Source organism: Zonotrichia albicollis, chromosome 4 (assembly GCF_047830755.1).
Source record: "Zonotrichia albicollis isolate bZonAlb1 chromosome 4, bZonAlb1.hap1, whole genome shotgun sequence".
Taxonomy (NCBI): Eukaryota; Metazoa; Chordata; class Aves; order Passeriformes; family Passerellidae; genus Zonotrichia; species Zonotrichia albicollis.
The window spans coordinates 51,051,336-51,071,365 of record NC_133822.1 but is presented as its reverse complement, the minus strand read 5'-3'; the positions used below and the strand labels follow the sequence as shown (position 1 = coordinate 51,071,365).

Below are 20,030 nucleotides of genomic sequence, written 5' to 3'. Positions count from 1 at the left end.
TAGGCTTTTCCCTGCAGTCAGAAATGAGCAGCCAGCTGCTTCTCACTGGGCAGGTATCCATACTCCTCCCAAAAGTCTTTTGCACAAGCTGAGCAGCCTTAGCTCTTTAAGCTCCCTGAAAAGCATCTCCAGTCTTCTTAACATCTTACCATGTGTTTAGGTGTAGCAATATCATGTTGTGAGCACTGAATCAGCTACAAATTCTGGGACTTGGCAATGGTTTTCAATAAGTCTAAGGAACCCAGGTGATTTAAATCTCACTTAAATCCAAGGAGAATTTGGTAACTCATCTCAGGATGTACCAAAATAGAGAAGGCTAAGAGAAGGACAAGGCTGCATCCAATGAGAAGCAATTGAGTAGGCTGTGACTCTTTAAAGTCTGGCAAAGAGAAGAAAGATCAGGGGATACATAATAGATGTATACAAAATCATGGATAGGATGAACGGAGAGACTGACTATTGTCTCTACCAGTGCAAGGACCAGTGCCCATCAGACAAAGCTGTTGCAGTCAGATTTGAAACATCAGGAGTGGGATCTTCATGCAATGGATGGCAGTGAACTCCTTGCCAAGGTGATTGGAGACAACAGAAGATGATATGGACTCAAGGACAGCCTGGAAAAGTACTAAAGAGAGAGATCTATAACTCATATGGGCTTACAAAGTAGACAGATCACTTAAGACACAGGAAATCATACTGAAATAGTAAAAGCTGAGAGGCTAAATGGAAGTATCACATGTGCTTGTCCTCCTTTTGCTCTTCCACAGGTCTTCTTGTGGCCACCATTGGCCATAAGACAAATACAGGCTATAGAGGCCCTACAGCAATAAAGCCATTCGTATGCCTTATTTGGACACAAATATCTTCAAAATTTCAAGAGTCCACTTGATTTTTATAAAACCACTGGGTTGAATTACCTCTGAATAAGGTATCTGTTAATCCTCATTCTTATTTCCCATGCTCATGCTTACTATAGTTGGTCTTCCTCTTTTATTTCTCCTTAACACTCTGTAAGGGCAACTAATTTTCTTTGGAGTAAAACACTTTTTCAAAAAATACCATAATTGCTGATTTGTCACTAAATACAAGCTTATGGTTGAATTTCTTATGACATCTGTATGTATAGAAAAATTCTGTGGTAATGCAGTAGATCCAGGCAAAGTAGACTAGATTCGCCAACTCTGTTTTGCCAACATTTAAATTATACCAATAACTACAAAGTAGCAAACAATCACTACCTTGATAGAGTGTATTTACTTAGGACTAAATTAATTTTGGCCAGCTAACAGGGAGCATAAAAAGCCCACCCTCGCAGTAGTGTCTCACCAATAACAGTGTGCATGCTTCAAATATTGTATGGGTACTGAGCACTAGAACACCAAACAGGACTGAAATACTGCTTATATATACACCCAGTGCAGTGGTGCCCTGCACATGATCCATGTAAGGGAACACCATGGATATGCCCCTATTAGTCCTGGAACGGAGGCACCAGTGCTGCCAACAGGACAAGTCCTTTTTGCCTTTAATAAGATCTCCCATCACGATGGTTAACAGACCTTCTGCTGCAGCTGTGAGCTCTCATCTCTGCCCTCCCTGCACTTTCAGATTAAGTTTTCCTAAACACAGTCAGAAAGGAGTCATTTTGGTCTATCCTTTCTAGATAGTTACAAATAAAGAGAGAAACTAGGTTATATTAGAGAATGCTGAGTGCAGCAGAGTGCTTTTCACAAATCTCACCTGCATTATATGGAGATGTAAATAATGCTTAAAAAGAACTTGGCCTCTATGACATTTAGGTTGCTTTTAAATATCTTTGACATTCATTTGGCTTGGAACAAATTCAATTGCAGCAGTTGTGGCACAAATATCATACCATCTTTCACCCAAATCTATTTTCAATACCACTCCTTCAATCCACACTGAATGGAGAGACCAATCATTCATGCTAAATTCCAGGTGTCATGGCAAAAAGCTGTATTGAAACATTACTTCAATGCCAATCTACCACAAGCTGAAAATGGAGAATATTATACACAGACTTTCAGAATTCATCGACTGAAAAAGAGAGCGGGAATAAAGACTCATCAGAGATGAAAACTTGTATATTTGCAGTCCAATCCTCCTGTTTTATTACTCTTTTCTTTCCCACATTTATCCCACAGGTTGGCTAAGGCAATTTAGGAAACAATAATCACTAAGGCACTGCTGTCATCAAGATACACATTTCTGCCTTCCTACCAGAGGCTACCATGTATGAACCCTGAAACAGATCACATAAACTGTTATTCATCCCCTTCAGAGCTAACTGGATTCAATAATCTTTCGTGGAAAGCTTTTTTACTCAAATCAGCTCACTACACACCATGGTATTTCTGGAGCATTTGCATTGGCTTGGGCTCAGCCTCTGCTGTGGAGTTGTAAATTCCAGTGAAGGATTAAGAATGCACAACTAAGGGATAAATAATAAATGATAATATCCTAAATTAGAACTTGTGTCTTTGAGCTGAATGCCTGATGACCCTAAATGAAAGCAGAACATCCACAAACTGCAAATTCTGAGAAACAGAATAATTTGATAACTTTTCCAATAGTGATCAAAGAATTTGTTTTTCAAAAGTTGTACAACTAAGTAATAGCATTTGTGAATTTTATGCAACAATTTTGCACAAGTTTCTGCTGATTTACCCACACATAAAAGCTTCATGCGTCTTGACTCAGACAAAATATGCTGCTGTACTTACTCAAGGCAATTACAAACGGTTCAGTGCCAAGCACTGTGGCAAGCATTGCTTTAGGCAATAAACTTCAGAACTACAATTCATAATGAAATATTTAGATTTTACTGGCTGTAGAATATATTTTACAGAAACAAAATTTATAATATCAACAGTACAAACCTGATGCTTTATGAGGAACTGTTCCAAGCAGGGGGATATTTATAGTTGGATCAGCCATTATACCTTTATCCAAAGAGTGCAAAGACAGGAATTCATAGTAGTACTCAGCCTACAACAAAATAAATTTAAAAATTGTATTTATTTTAATTGTATTCACAGAAGCAAACTATTGAGCACATAAACTATAGCAGAACTACTACACTTTTCATGATGCCATTTACTGGATTAGTTTCTATAATTTCCTTGAGTGCTTCTTCATCTAAACATAATTTTCAGAAAATTTCCTCTTATTTCATAGATTGCAACTGACCATACACAGTAATCAGCATGCAGCATATCAGCAAGGAAGATGTCATGCATATAGTGGAGAAATACATTGTGCAGAGAAGATGCTTTTTACAACCTACACCATTCTGGCAGACAACAAAAATACCTGAATGCTAAGCTCATTTTTAAAGCTGTTTTTTGGGCAGAATCCTCCTGGAACTGACTGGTGAGCCTGGATGACATGCCTGTACTACGAGTGCAGTTTAAAGGGCATGGGCACATATAAGTGCAGCATGAGATTATCCAGGCTTGCTCTTGGTTGGTCTGCACAGCTCATTGCCTTGGGCAAACAGTGCCAGGCAGTGAGCAGCCACACTGCTGGGGCACCACAACAGGACACATATCTTGTTTACAGCTCTGACACTGCCTTGTTCAACCCCACTCCATTACCTTGTTCCAAGGGTGGAGCTGAGAGCTCTCCTACCAAGCCAACTTCATGTCACTCATTAACTGCAACATCAATGACTTGTTTTGGCGATCCCTAGAAAGTGTTGGAATGATTTAAAAACTACTTTCCACTACCTTAATCCTTCCCCCAATAAGCACCTGCACTGTGGCACAGATTGCAGGCTCTGGTACTCTTGTCCACGGGAGCCTGGCCTCTCTGTTGGGTCATCTGTTCAAGAGTTCTTCACATTTGATGCAAAGTGCCATCATGTGTCTGCAGTGTGGCTGTACACACCACATACAGCTGAGATGTATGCACCTTAGCCAGTCACTAGAGGCTTCCACTACTGTCAGTAGCACAACTGCTGGTGTGCAGAGCAAGTGGAAATGAAACTTTTATGTTAAATTGTGGTATCTCATTTACCATGAAGCATACAAGGGATTACAGGTAATTCTATCTGCTGGTCTCAGGTAAGTGCTTGAGAACCTTAGCATGGGCACTGGCAAAAATGTGTTTCCATCTGCTCACTGACAGCAGATGGTATTGTTCTGTCTACTTTTTAGATAAAACAGTGCTGCAAAGAGAGATTAAAGCCAAAACTTGGGCTGGTAAATGATAGCTTGCTTATGTCTGTAAGATGTTTGTCCATATCCTTAGCCAGAACAAGGTCCTTTTTCTCCTGTAATATCCTGGTTCCCTAGTCAAAGAAGGACTGATGACACCAGAAAGGCACTTATGACCTGGATAGAATGGTTGTTATGAAATTCCTGATCAGCCCTGGCAGTACATCCACTTGCTCTGTAGGGACAGTAAGGACACCCCACAACAGAGAGGAGATGGCATGAGGGGCTGCACTCTACATGGACAATTTTCAGAGAGTGTTGTGTAGGCACAGAGGACTTGCAAAACAATAGGGCAGGAAAAAATGAAAGGTTTTAAGTAGGGGTTAAACACATGGAGTAAATGTGTGAGGGAGACAGGACATGGAGTGAAACAGTAAAACCAGAGATGAAAAATGAAGTCTGGGGTAATGTTCAAAATGCTGTTTTTAATTAAAAACATTTTTTCCCCAATACAATATACCATGCCAAAATATGAAAAAAGGCCATAAAGTCAGATTGTGAACATTTTTGTTTTCAAATAAAACTTTGTTCAGAAAAATAATTGTATGTCTCCACACATCTATAGAATAGTGCAATGAGCGAGTCAGGGCTCCACTGTCTGTTTCTCATTGGTTAGCTTTGATGTTTGGTTGTATCTAAACCAGGTCATAATGAGTTATGACCTGGGATATTAAAACACTATGTTCTTACTATTCTAGTAAACAACAACTGGTAACTAGTCCAAATAGCTCCACTCCTGTATTTCCATTCCAGACACACTGTTGTAGAAGGTCAGCTTGTGAGCCAGATTCCCAATTTGTAGGAAAAGGACTGGAATCTCATTTTCTAGAGCCAATTTTCTAGTGCCTAAGGACAAAGACAAAAAGAAAGTTCCCCATGGATTACTCCTGTATTTCCATTCCAGACACACTGTTGTAGAAGGTCAGCTTGTGAGCCAGATTCCCAATTTGTAGGAAAAGGGTTGTAATCTCATTTTCTAGTGCCTAAGGACAAAGACAAAAAGAAAGTTCCCCATGGAAAAAGGGACCCACACTGCATGAGCCACAATACTCACAGCTGCTGAAGGAAGTAATTCCTCTAAGCAGGGCAGAGGCGTAGCAGCGGTTTGTGCCTGAGGCAGGAGTCTGCTCTGATGGCACGTTCAAAAGATGGGAAGAGACATTGCACAAGCAACAGGCTGCTCAGAAGAAAAGCCACACATTGCACTGTGGAGAGATAACTGCTCTCACCATTTCTCTGCAAAAGTTTGTACATCTGCTGAGTTGACAGGAACTGAACTTCTTGAAATGATAGCATCTAAGAGCTGAAACACCTCAGGTAGATCCAGCTAGCTTAGCTTCAAAGTCATGTGCAGCAGAGAATGTTTGCAAATTATGTGTGCTCGATAGAGCTGGTTAAATTTGACATTAAAGTTATACACAAAAATCCCAGTCTACAGAGGTTGCACAGTGAAGCAGAGTACTTCACTCCTCAAATCTGTGAATACAAAACATGATTTGACTGCCATAAATCCTATATATTTGGAGAAAATCTGTCTTGACACTAACCCTACATTGAGTCTCCTATATTGTCCTGCTGTAATTGGAGTTAATTGCCAACTCCTATTGCCAATTAACTTGCATTAATCATCATGACTGAAAAGCAAACAACATGCTCTCAGCAAATATTTATCATGCTCCAAACTACCATGAAATTTAGTGATGATGGTTAACTGAAGACACAGGTTTGTGCAATTAAAATACGGTCTAGTGACTACTGTAATTTACGCTGCAAGTAGTCATTGTGAGTGACCTGGTAGTGAGAACATTTTGCTTGGATACTGGTGACAGTAAAGGGAAAAAGTTACCATCTGTAATTCTCTTTTCCATCATACAGGTACTCTCATGGGGTTTTTTGGGTTTTTTTTTGTTGTTCTTTTTTTTAAAGTTGGCCTACAAACTGGTATGTGAAGATCTGAATTTGGTAGTGAAGGTAAATCTTAGATCAACAGTGTTGTCAAGGGTGGTGAAGAAAATGGGGTTTGCATTAAATTGCTGCTCACTGACAATTGCACACTTTGCACTGACAAAGGACTTTTGGCTTGACTTCAGGAAGCACTCAAGGAGAAGTATGCTTTACTTCTGTGGAAAATCTTTGTTTGAGATCCTCAGAAAGGCAAGGACCCCTGCAGACCTTGTGTGGACAGTCTGGGGAGCTGGTGCTTTCAGGCAGCAGGTAGCCCCAAGCAGCTGCCCTTTAACAGTTCCCCATGTGGGTAAAGCAGAGAGAGGAAATTTCACTTTAGGCAAATAATTCCTTGGTCGGGATTAACTTTTATGGAGTTTGAATGGCTGTTTTCTATAAATCAGAGGAATTTAAAAGGTTATAAAAATAATGAAGCCCTCTAACAAGTATTGTAGAAAACATCTGTCGGCAGTTTGGTTTTAAATGATATACAGTTAAAATTCCTACAGATCTCCTTTCCTTGGTTCAAGATCTACTGCACTGAACCTCTTCTATCATTCAGATGACATGTTGTTTCTGCTTGATTTTTCTTTCATGTTTTATCAAAGAACTCACAATAGTATGCTTTATATTTTCTTCATTTTACACGATAGACATAGAATTGTAGTACCTAAAGCAAAGCAGAGTAGCTTGAACTGTTGTATGTTATGGTTCAATAACCAAATGAAATCTACACCCTTTCTAATTAAGAAGCAAATGTATGTTAACTTTGAAAGTAGATGTAAGAAATTGACTATATTTTCTTCTCATTATTTTAAAGAGATCAATGCTGAATGTTCTGTTATCAATTAAATGACAAATATATCTTAATGCCAATTTTCTATATTTAAAGGAAGAGACACATCAAAGAAGTTCCTTTTTATCCCAGATCCATGAATATTTCTGGCTATGCACACACTGGAAGATTCTACCCTACATTATCCATAGCAGATGCTCACAGCTGCATATGCCATAAATAAAGTCACGAAGTGAGACAATGTATGTGTTTGTTAGGTGTTTACAGCATGGACCATTGCTTCTCCAAGATATTCACTGCATTAGGTCAGAGAATCTGGTCTGTGCTCCAAGATGAAGCATGAAGCAAAGTGAGATTAATTCCAACAAATATTATCTGTACTGTGCATACCAGGCTATTGAAGGAGTCTGGCAGAGTAGGAATTTGTACATACATGTGAGCGTTTTGTTACTGCACTGCAGTCTAGACACTGCTGTCATGAACAACATAATGGGGCTCCCTTAGACAAGCAGATAATAAAGTGTCTGCCTACAGACTGCCCATTTTTGTGCTAGGGACAGAACCCATGAATTGGTCCTGTCACAGAGTGGGTAAACCATTTTTCACACCTCAGTGTAACACTCAGAAACTTGCTGTCAGCCTCAAGAGGTAGACTTAAAATGGGAGGCATTCTCAACAACATGAAGCAGTACTGAAACCTGCTCTGAGAAAATCAGTTTACATAGAAGACAGGGTAATCTGACTGTCTTCCAGTATCAGCTGCTGAGGGTGTGGGAATGGACTGAAGCAGAAGGGTTAAAAAAACAGAGATGCACACAAAAGGAGGAATAGAGATATTTGCTGTTTCAAATAAATAAAAAAAAGGACATTAACTAGAACTCAGAGAAATGGGAAACCTCAAAGAAAAATACATTATGTGACATTAGTAATTAGACAATGCTGTGGTGAAATGCTTACAAATCTGTAGAGCCTCTTCTATGCCTGCTTTCTTCTCATTAAGGAAATCATGGCAGATTGAAGAAAATCCATGTACAAGAGGGAAGGAAGACTTTTTAACAATAGAGTGCATCCCTGCACGAAACTTTCAACAATAACTACTTGTGGTTTTAATGGTTTTAGAAGAATGGTATAAAACTCTGACTTTGCCAATGGAAGATGACTAACTGGTGCTTAATGTCTCCTGTGGCATTCAGCTGTGGATGGCAGATCAGGTCCTCCAACAAAATGATTTATGAAATTGGAGAAGTGAAATTCATTGTGTTTTTTAAAAGAAGCCTCATATTTTGAAAGGTGACATTACAGGGCTCCAAAAATGCTTTGCACTGGGGAGATGGTCTGAAATCTTTCAGAATACATCAGCTTTTCCTCCAAATATTGAGAAAACAATTTCTATTAAGATAAGTAATATGAAAAAATCACTTCCAAGAAGCTTGGTGAGGTCACAACATAATAGATTTAGATTATATTTGGCATTGTTTCTGGCAGTTGTCTGCTCTTTGGGAGACATGGGAAACAGGGCTCCTACTCAGTCATTTTGAGCAAATATTTTCTCTTACCAGAAGCTGAGTTCTGGAGGCATTCTAGCATTTGAAGCAGTCATTTGAAAGCAATCTCAGACTGGAAGCTGAAGGACTTGCTAGAAAGACTGGGGTTTGAGAAGAACAGAGTTGAAAAGGAAAAATCCAAGTATACCAGCCGAGCATTAACTCTGAAAATCATCATCATGCCTAAAAAGCAGGCTTCTGAAACAGAGGGACAAATAAAAGCCTAGAACACATTCCTGTCCATCATTAGCCTGCTAATGACAGTGCAGTTTTGGTTTAGATCAGAGGCAAGCCTTGATGCAGCAGGAACCTGCAGTGGGGACAGTGGGGCTGTCCCACCAGGCTGGAGCCTTGGTGGAGCCTTTGCACTTGTGCAAAGAGATGCACAGCAACCTCCAGGTTAAGCACAAGCACGTGGAGACAAAGGCATGCAGCATGCATGGTTTCTTAAAACAGTCACAACAAATTTACAGCGCCTCAGCGATGAAAGTCTGGGAGTTTCTCATTCCTCTCTCTTGCTTTATTTGGAAACAAAGAAAGCAACCAGCTTCCCATATTTAGACCTTTTTTTGTTTAACACATTTTCTGTAATGCATTTTAGTGCAGCTTCACTAAATTACTTTTGAAAAAAAATTAAGCTGAAAGAAGACAAAACCACTAAGATTTTGACAAATATGCAGTTAATTATGTCTTGAAAATTTCTAGCAAGGAATGCTACTTCTCTGCATGAACCAGGCCTGGTGCACAAGCTTCCTTTAAATTGTTTTCTCTCATGTCTTACAGATGAAAATTAGATAATTCTGCTTTGGGGAAGGGGAGAGAAGCAAACAGTACACCAAAAAGAGATATACCATTAAGAGTTCAGATTTAAAGTAAGTAAAACACACACAAGCCTTTGCTATCTTCAACAAAACATATTGGTCCGGTATCCTGAAAGATATTCTCCTGAAAAGTTAATTCTTGTTCCAGCACAGCAAGGGCTAATTCATTCTTTGTTCACCTAGGAAAAGATTAGTGCTCTCTCTGGTGGACATTTAATGATCATGGAAATTTAAAATGCCCACCTCCCAAAGCTAATAAAAAAGGAGAAAATTATTATTGCCCTTAGAGAAAAAAATACAAAAAACACTGTCTCATCAGGTTACTTCCTAAGAAAACAAGTCTTTGCAGGCCTGCCACTGCCACCTGCAACACTTCTATGTGGCTCTATGTACACTGAGAAAAACCCACAGGGCTATTTTCTCTCCCTCACAGCTTGAAAAGTAAGTGAATAGCTTGGTTGGCTGATCCTGGGTGGGCACCTTTAGATTATAGTCTGTTTACAGTTTCAGGCTTTGGATAGATTTATTGATAATTAATATTTACCCTGAAAATTCTTCACAAGGAATGTAAAATAATTTAAATAAAATCTTTACAATTAGGGAAGTGATGGCACTAACAAGCACTGAGGTTAGTTATGATGGGGATCTGAACAAACACTATATTTAGTTAAGCAGAATAGTTCTAAGAGCAAAAATGTAAAGCTTAGAGATGGTGGCTCATCTGATGCAATGAGGGAAAGCTCACAGACTAAGAACAAGCTAATCCACCTCTTGAATGGTGGTAAACATGGATAATGCATACAGATTCATTTTGGCCACGCTTCAAACTTCCAACCCTTTGTTCTTAAGCCTCACAGAATAGCTTTGAAGTTGAGGATAAAGCTCCTCTAGCACACCATTACCAAAGAACAACCTTCTGATTATGATCTCATGAAAGTGTAATCAATTACTTACACAAGTTAAAAGCGTGGCAAACAGCAAAGGTCACATAATTGGCCTTTATTGAGTCCATGTGTTTCTATCTTGGCTTTAACTGGCACTCCTGTGTAATAAATATAAATATCTCTCTTCAAAATGTAAGCAGTGAACCTTCTCAATAGTTATGAAATCTCACAACAGCTTCTGTCAGATGGGAGTCCTTCAAGTGTTTCGAAGAGGGATGCCTCCACTTTTGTGTACCCATGTGACAGAAAGTTTGCAGCACCTCTAATTGAGAGTTTCTTTATTTATTGCTCAGCAGATACTGGTCTTCAGCCTTATTTTACAGGAAGACTAGTGTTTAAAATTGGAAAATATGCAAAAACTCAACTCTGTCCTGACTAGCCATTAAGAAAGACTTTTTTAACACTGCTCTCTTTTAATACCTACTGCATGGATTTTCAAATACATTTTTTGCGAAAATTGAGAGTAATTTTTTTCTTATTTCATAGGCTGTCGTTGATCAAAGCAAATTCTAGATACTACTGTGAAAGAAGAACTAAATTCACTACTAAGTGCTTTCTAAGTGTATCTGAAAAGGAACTTGTGTGTTTGCTGTTGTACCTGGAATCACACCGATTTTTCTACCGAATGAAGACTCTGCTAAGTGGACATATATTGCTGTCATATTTCCACATACTACAGAGCCACAGAGTTCTGTCCTCCATAACTATACCCTGAATTACTCAAAGCATGATGGACTTCTCTTCTGAGTAAAGTAAGGAAGAATAATCCTATTCCCAGTTTCTGGTGGGAATCTGCACAGGTTCTACAAACAGCTTTTCTGTCTTCTGGACTGTTTCCATAGGCAGGGTCAGCACAGATTCAGCCCTTGGTTACAGTACCTGCCTCACAGGTTCAGTCTTCTGAGCTGAGGTCCAGTGTATTTCCCAGCATTTAAATGAAGCATCTTGTTTAAAACCAGCTCATCCTTGACTTCCTGTACACTCAAAGGACAGAGACCAGTGCTTGCAGAAGAAAGTTTAGCCCAGCTAGAATCTGATTTACCTGCTGTCTTGAACCACCTTTCTTTCCCTCCCTGGGTGCAGGTGGAGTCTATCTGCAGCATAGGCATCTTCACAAAGCCTGGACTCTGCTGCCTTGACAGAGGGTCAAGCTGAGCTTCCAGATAAACCTTTTAAACACACTTGCAGGAATAAGACCCATTAAGAAAGGCAGGAAGTTTATTTTGAGAAAACTACATCATTCTGTTGTGTTTTTTTTTTATTCTGGATAACATGACCTATCCTGTGTCAGTCTAAATCCTGGCAGGGAGGGCTGGCAGCTAAAAGTTCCCAAGAATCTTTTGTAGAGACCCTAACATCATTTTTATTAGAGAAAATGCATGAGGAACGGCAGCCTCAGAAATGAATGTGTGGACCTCCCCAAGCTCAAATTTACCTGTGATAAAAACAGGCAGGAGTCTAATGACAGCAGAAATTTGCACTCTGCTATAAGACAACTGTCCCATTTGGGATTCTGGATTCTTGCTAAGATCAGAGATATAACTTACTCCTTGATGAATATCTGTGGTAAATCTGGTCTGCTGTTGCAGACTGGGACCAAATTGTTCTTTTTGCCACTCAATGCATTCCAGATATGTTGACAATCCCTAATTTGTGCTGGTGTCATAGGCTGCTGGAGATTCCCCAAATACCCTAAAGCAGCCTTTATCAATGAATGAAGTGAGTAACACTGGGCTCCACAGCATTTTCAGGGAGAAAAAAATTGCTGGAGGGGAACAATGTTCCACACCACAAACCTTGCTGAGCAGTCAGGTCTGCTCTCTACATCACTACAGGGCACAGAAATGGCTGAAGAACTTCAGTGTGATCCATTACCTACTCTAAATCAGGAAGGGAGAAAGACCTCACTCCACTTACTTCAGTCTTTGCAGTCAAGGACAGGAACACATACATATAAACCTAGAGACAGATGTTTCTGTTGGAGTTGTTGGGTTTGGGAAGAGGTGGAAAAGCAACAGATTTTACACGAAGTTGCAGAGATTGTGAGCTTTTTACCCCCAGGTCACCCTTCCTCCTGCCCAGAAACTCTCAGATATCTTGTCCTTTAAAGTATTTCCTAATTAACATAATATAATAAATTTATACGGTTTGATTGTATTTTACAGGATGAGGAAGCCCTTACTTTTGGAGGAATAAAGGTATTATATAAATAGGATATGCCTGTTGAAATGTTTTATGTCTAATTCTGGTGTCAGGTGATTCATAGAATCATAGAATGAAAGTAGCAGTGGCATCATGATACTATAAAAATTATGGAGTTTACTGTAAATATTTGGCGAGACAACTAAAAAGGATTAACTAAGCAGGATATTCACACAGATACAATTCAAATCTGGATGCTGTCAGTGGGCAGGATAAGGCGCAGACTTTTTCCCATCAAAGGAAAGTTACAGTTAGATCAGGTAAAAATGTGAAACCCATGGTTCTTGATGTGATGAAGACTTCTAATTTTTGCCCTTAAGGATCAGTATAAGCTGCTCCATCCTGTACCTAACACCAACAGGTCACAGGTCTGATCAGAGGGAATCAACATGTTGAGTTACAATCTTTCAGCCACCCTGCCTTGCCAATACAGAAGTCAGATCAAGCCCATGCAATATAAATAGAGGTTCCTGCGCAAAACGAAGGAAGGAAGTGGCGGAAGGAAGGAAGTGGCGGAAGGAAGGAAGTGGCGGAAGGAAGGAAGGAAGTGGCGGAAGGAAGTGGCGGAAGGAAGTGGCGGAAGGAAGTGGCGGAAGGAAGGAAGGAAGTGGCGGAAGGAAGGAAGTGGCGGAAGGAAGGAAGTGGCGGAAGGAAGTGGCGGAAGGAAGTGGCGGAAGGAAGTGGCGGAAGGAAGGAAGGAAGTGGCGGAAGGAAGTGGCGGAAGGAAGTGGCGGAAGGAAGGAAGGAAGGAAGGAAGGAAGGAAGGAAGGAAGGAAGGAAGGAAGGAAGGGCGGGCAAAGCAAAACAAAAATATCAATCAAGGTAACTGCCAATGTGCTTTGCTAGCAAATCAATTCTCAGCTCTTAGTGTGTTATGCATATCATCTGTTGCTCATGATTACAGACCCAGATAACTGCATTTTGCCTCTTCCTCTCTGAAGTATGCTCTGCTGTGCAACCTGCCTGTTCTCCCTGACAGTCTCCGCAAGGAATATTGCAGCCACATAACTGCTTGCAGAAACTTTATCTATGTGTGGCTTCACAACAGGAAAATAAATTTGTTTCAACCTAGTAACTCAAGTAGACTCTGTTTCAACAGCTCAATTTATTTCCCAAAACCTCTGCAAGAAAGATAACTGGCTAAGGCTCAAACTTGGCAAAATGAGATCAGTGTTTGCTGCAGTTTAGAAGCAACAGGTTGAAGTTGGGACTTGTACTCCTTACTGAAGGTGTTCAGTGGACTTGATTATTTACCTATGAGGATTTAAGTCTCCAATTCCCTTTGGCTGTATCAATATTCACACATTTGCAAGTTGAGGGCAAGGAGAAAATATTGCAGGAAGAGCTTAACTTCTGCTCATCAACAAGTTGCGATTTGTCCATGTCTTCCACGTGTTCTGAGAAAAATCAGGTTCATAATCACAGTACTGAAAGCTCTGTTCTCTGATGGTCAGGATGGACCAAGAGCCTGCCCTCTGCTTCTCTGGACAGCTGTTATTGCAAAGGCTGGCCCTCTGGCTCTTGCTCCTGGTTTCTGTGCTTCAGTGTTCAGAGCTGGTGACAGATCTTCTCATTAGTGGGCTGCTGTTTGGGAGTTTATTTTGCCTGGTGATGGGCCAAAACCTGGGGCTGGGAGATTGCCAGGTTTGATGTCAGGCATATTTATTTCCTTTAGGATCAGCTGGGTTTAGCTAGCTTTTCATCCAGGCAAAGGGGCAACTTCAGAGGATTTGTGGGACCAGCTCTGAAAGCAGTATTGGTCTTCAAGTTATTTATTGAAGTATTTAGCACTAATGACAGCAAGTGCTGAAGCAGCTCAAAGGTAATTGCCCATTTTTCGTTGTATGGCCAAAAAAAGATGGACTCCACCAGCTGATTGGAAAACAAAGCAAACTTTTATTCTAGATGCAAAAAAAATACCCTGAGGTTTTCTTATTGTAAGGCTGGGAAAAAAAATCTACCCCAAATCATTGAAAGCCAGTGCTAAGGTGTTCTATGAACAGAACATACTGGTGGTGGACTTCAGGTATCATAGCTGCATAAACCTTCCTAATGCCTCTGTACAACAGTATCAGTGTCTTTCCTTCATTTATGTTTGGGTTTTTTTGAGGCAGATTTTGGGTTGCTGCTTCACTGTGAGTATGAGACCCAGGACTGACCTCTGAGGTGGACCACTAGCAACTGGTCTCCAGCTGGAGCAATGCACCTTGCTCATCTAAGTGCCACTTCTCACTTCTGCAGCTGGAGTGTGGTGGGAGGCAGTGCTGAAGGCTGGGCTCCGTCAGGCACAGCCCTGCCAGCCAGTCAAGGTGGGTATTACATTTCCACCACATCAGGGCTACAGTTCACTGATGCAGTGAAGAGCTCGGCCACAAATAAACTGTCAAAAAGCAAACAAAAACTTCCCAGCAAAATGAAAAAATCCACAATGGTAAAAGAGATTAGTACAAGTAAAGCAGAATCTTTCAGATGGTGGAATTTGTATAGAAAAAGGCAAATAAAAGAAGAACAAACCCTAACAAGTCAAATGTAAACTCACAGGAAGGCAAAACAAAAGAGATTTTGAGATGCATTTTCTTGAAAGCTTTAAATATCAGGTACTCATTGTTCTGACCTAAGGTATCCAGCTCTTGAAATTCTGTTCAATGTGATGCAAATATCCTCTACATAATAGTTTTGAAAACTCTGGGGCACACCATATTCCTCACATATCTGCATGCCCTAGGAAGAGTGTGGTTCCTTACAGGTGCTTTGTATGTACATAAGCCACTTGGCTAGAATCAAGTTGTAGCTACCCCAAAAAAAACCTCTTTGGAAAGTGTGAAAGCAAGAGAAGATGTTAATATATGAAAAAACTTTCAATTAGTTCAGTTAGTTCTCATTTTTGTTAGTTCTTTCTCTATAGCATTACTTGTTAATGGGCATCAACTTTGGACCACTAAGAACATACCTGTGAAACAGTCTGTAAAAAGAGGTAATGTTGCCAGAAAACATTTTCACTTCCACAAATAAGAAACAGAGGAAGGCAACACAAGAGGAAAGCCTGGATTTGCTTTTTCAGAAAAATTGTTAGAAATACAGGGAATGAAATCTGTACAATTTCACAAAATATAGACTTGAAGTTTGGGATGTCCTTGTTCGTTCCAATGCTTTTCAACAGTTATGTTGTACATTGCAGCCACTACTGTAGAACTAGTGAAAATACTTTATGACTAGCTTATTTTTTGTTAAAAATGGATTATTTATAGAAATGATAAACAATGAAATCTTGAAGAACAGTTTACTTAACACAGGTTTACACTGCTGTGTAAAAAGAATAATTGTGTAGTTTACACACATGCCATGTAAATTACTATGGAAACCAGATGCAGCTTACACTACAAGGTGCCTTGTAACTCATCTCTGCTGAGCAATAAATCCCCCTTTTCTTCTTGGCAAAACTTTGAGAAACTTTACTGCTGTTTTCTATCAGCAGATAGAACAGATGGCTGGCACATGCCTGCTCCACTAAGAAAGTGGGATCTCGACAGTATTACTTTGATCCCTGGTGGCATGTCTACAACACTGAGACGCAAAATACCACAGCTGAGTAGAATCTAAATATTAAAGGTCTTGAGCTGTGCTTTTGATTTGAGAACCCCCTGTCTAGAAATCATGCTCACAGTATGTAAACATCTTCACATTCCACATAGAAATTTTGGTACAGAGGTCAGAAAACAAAGTATTTCCCCAGTTTGGTGACATGGAAGTGCAGTGAAGGTACCACTGAAAGTCACAAAAGTGTGAGTTTACGCAATTACCTTGACCAAACTTCGAGAAGAGCCATACTTTCATTGGAAAAAATCTCCTAAATTTTGCATATTAGACTTTTTTAAGCTGAAAAGCATCACTGTAATGACTAGTTATGAATAAGATATTTACAAAAAAATTCAGCAGTTTCTTTGAAGAAAAAAATTCCTTTGAAGAATAAGGTTTTGAAATTCAATACTTTATGTTTTCTTTCAGTTTACCAGGGAAATAGCCATGTTTGACTGGAGCACATTATTGCACCACTAATGCCTTAAAATTGGTGGCCTGCTAGCTTTCCTCTGAGCAAGGAAACAAATCTTCCCCCAGCATAGCTGGATATTCCATTTTTTCTTTATGGCCAGGCTACATCTCAGCAATATAAGACAATTTCAGACAACTCAGCTGAGCTATTCAGGGCTGATGGTCACATTGCTGAGATCAGAACCAGCCTCCAGGAGCTGTTAACTACACAGCATTCCTGACCTTCACTTTACAATATAGAAATGATGATAGAAAATGCGCTGAAGACTACATTCCCTCTTTCTCAGAGGTGGGCACCTTTTTGATTGACTCAAGGTTGTCAATAATTCTTTGAGACTTATTTTAGATGTCATGTTATGCATTCAACCACTCACCAGGAGAGGAACTATGGGCTACTCATAACAGTGGGGAGGGGGAAGTGAGCCACCACAATAATTCATCTGACCACAAATACTTCTCCCATATCTGAAAGGAAAAAAACAGCCTGGGCAGGTTGTGGCCCAGATTGAGTCTTTCTCTGGATCAGACCAGAGAATGCTACACAACAAAAATTCCAACTTGCTTTTTGGTTTATTTTTTTCACCTCCTGTCTATTAAATCAACTGGGCTGCTTCTCTGTCACTGAGCATTTGCTCTTTGGGAAATAATCAACTTTTTAATATGGTTCTCTTCTACCAATATTCTCCAGGATGTGAACCTAATTTTGCAGCTGTCAGAATGCCCACTGAAAGTTAAAATACATGTTGGGTTTTGTAGATTTGGAGATTAAATACTTGTCACAAATTCTTAAATGTTGTAGAGATTATGTTATCACTGAAATCTTTGGTAACTTTCACTAGGGGACACATGCGGAAAACATGTAAACATGTTGCAGCATTAATCACTGTGATAGGGTTTCACTGGGAAGCTTTTTAGCTCAATCTTCCACAGAGGACAAGACCACTAAAAGCCATTGTATTTTCTTTTGGAAAAACCATCCAGAGTAAGAGCAAGAAGCACACCAGTGAGCTCTAGTGGTTACATGGATGCATGCTATATACTACATATTATCACTGATTTTTGCTTTTTTAAACCTTTCAATTCAAAGAAATTTGCAACTGTCAATTTATGCAGATTACATTTTTAAAGAGAACATAGTACCTCTAATGTTATGCTTTAATTTAAAAGTAGAAGCATAAAGTGCATAAAAACATGACAATCCCATTTTGCAGTACTTTAACATTCTTGTCATCCGTGGCTCATCCTGATTTCACTAGCAAAAAACCTATATATCCAGCACCCTCAGATCCTTAAATTTTGGGTTTCCCCCTATATTTCCTAATAATTAATTAGAAGTAGTGGACTAGCAACTAAAAGTGACTAATGCTTTTCTTTGGTCAATGCTTTCTAGTGAAAATTATTTTGTTTGCTTATCAAACTAAATCTTTTTCACATAAAATGCATTCAGGACACAAAGGTCACTACATCAGAACTCACTACCTAAATGTAGTGAGTTTCAAGCACTTCTGTTTCCACAGAATACAAATGTAATCTAGTCCTTAAAATGTGCCTTTCAAGAAGCCATTTTTGAGTTAGAACATTCAGCCATGCAGGACTGAGAAGCATTGCCACTCCCTGGGTTGAATTATTTACTCACCTCAAACCTGGATTATCATTTATCCCAGGAGCAGGTTGATGGGATCTGCCCACTGGATATTTATACATCCTAAAGTGCCCTGCGGGGGATCTCAGGTGTGGTGGGTTGACCTTGTCTGGCTGCCAGACACCCACCCAGCTGCTCTCTCACTCCCCCATCTTGTTGATATCAGGACCAGGAGCTGTGTAATGCCATGGACATCCTGCACCTACTCAGGAGAAGCCTTGTATCTGTAGACCCAAAAAGGGTCTAGCTATTCCTAGAGCTGGGGCATATAGTACTGGGAGCCCCCAGACCTTGGAGTCCCAGAGAAACATCTTCAAATTTCAACTGGGATACAGGGTCAAGAGGTCTATAAGGCACAACACCCACAGAAGAATTATTTCAGTTTTACCAAACAGGAGGCAACAGTATGCTAGTTAACAGCTACTTTGCAGAAAGCAGTCTAGCACTTCAGCATTTCAAATGCCTTTCTTCTTTCAAAAGGTACTAGCTTCCATTTCTTTTCCTTCTTCCTTTCTTGCTTCTCTTTTCCCTTTCTCTTCTTTTCTTTTCCTCTCCTCCTCCTTTCCACTTCTCATTTTCCCTTCCCTCACTTAGGAAATTCCCAGAAAAGTACAGAATAAAGGTAGTAAGTTGTTAGCACATCCCTGGATGTGTTAATGGAAACTTCTAAGAACATGTATACTTAAAACCAAAACAGAATACTGGAAAAAAGTAAAAATGTGCTCATTTCTTCCCCTCATAAAATATTGGAAGTTCTGGAGAAACACAGAACTTTTTTAACCATTTAGGTATTTCGCTTACTAATTATGCTTTGTCTAAGAGGAATTCGGTAATTTGGAAAATAGGAGGAGGACTAATGGGTCAAACACCTTTGCAGCTGCTCAGAAAGGATTTCATCCTGCAAGTGGCATCAAGCAGAACATTTTTCCTATGCTGTCTTTAAGCCTGTGACTCTTCTCACTGAAATCAGTATTGGAACCACCTTTTCCTAATGACCTACCTGTAGGCAGCAAAGGAGGGAGAGCAGAGCACAAGAAGGAAATCCAAGAGGACAGTGTTCAGTCTCACACCTTGATCACCCATTAAAAAAAGAGCTAGTTTTATCATCAACAGCAACTGAAGCTGGCAGAGAAATGGAACAGAAAACACAGTTCCAAAAGACAGCAATTATTTCTAGGTATTTAAATGCCAGCCCTGGGCTTACAAAGTTGTTTTCTCTGTAAAGCTTGATGGGAACGCCAAAGACCTAGAGCAAGGCAGTCTTCGTGAGCAAGTTTTGTCTCTCCACATTCACCTTCCTCTCTGGAGGAGGGGGTGAAGCACTTCCTAAACCCAAAGGCTTTGTGAGGACAGCAAGAATTGCAAGGGCATCAGACAACACCTTGAAGCCATACAAGTCCTGTAGATAGAGAACTTTCAAAACAACCAAAACCACAGCAAAATTTGTGAAGCTGCAATTAGCTGAATTATACAATCAATGATCACAATTTAAATGGAAATATTGTTTAATCTCTGCAAAATTCTTTATTATATAAAGTCAATGTTCAGCACTGTAAAAATGAAATAATTTTATCCAGGATTTTATGCCATCGTGTTTTTTCTGTATCCATGATAATGTACACTAACAAGTTTCAGCTTTATGCAAATTCAACATATGTTGTCAGTGTGTCAAATCATACATATGTTTCTTCACAAAAATATGTCACAGATTCTTACATTTTCAACAAAAGAATCCAACAGGATTCAATAAACTGCAGATTTATGTGGTTTTGCAATTTAACTTGGAAAAATTAAGTCTACAGAAGAGAATTGCTATTTAGTAGCACTACAAATTAAGCCTGCACATTTA

The 20,030-nt window shown here is 39.7% G+C and overlaps 1 protein-coding gene across 1 annotated transcript in view; it reads right to left on the bottom strand.

Annotated features, from left to right (window-relative positions):
* Positions 1-20,030, bottom strand: part of WIF1 (WNT inhibitory factor 1) — a 38,147-nt gene that overhangs the window by 16,906 nt on the left and 1,211 nt on the right. The window contains exon 3 of the mRNA XM_074539782.1: positions 2,901-3,009. Within this exon, the coding sequence (XP_074395883.1) occupies positions 2,901-3,009 (109 nt within the window). The remainder of the gene's footprint in view (positions 1-2,900; positions 3,010-20,030) is intronic.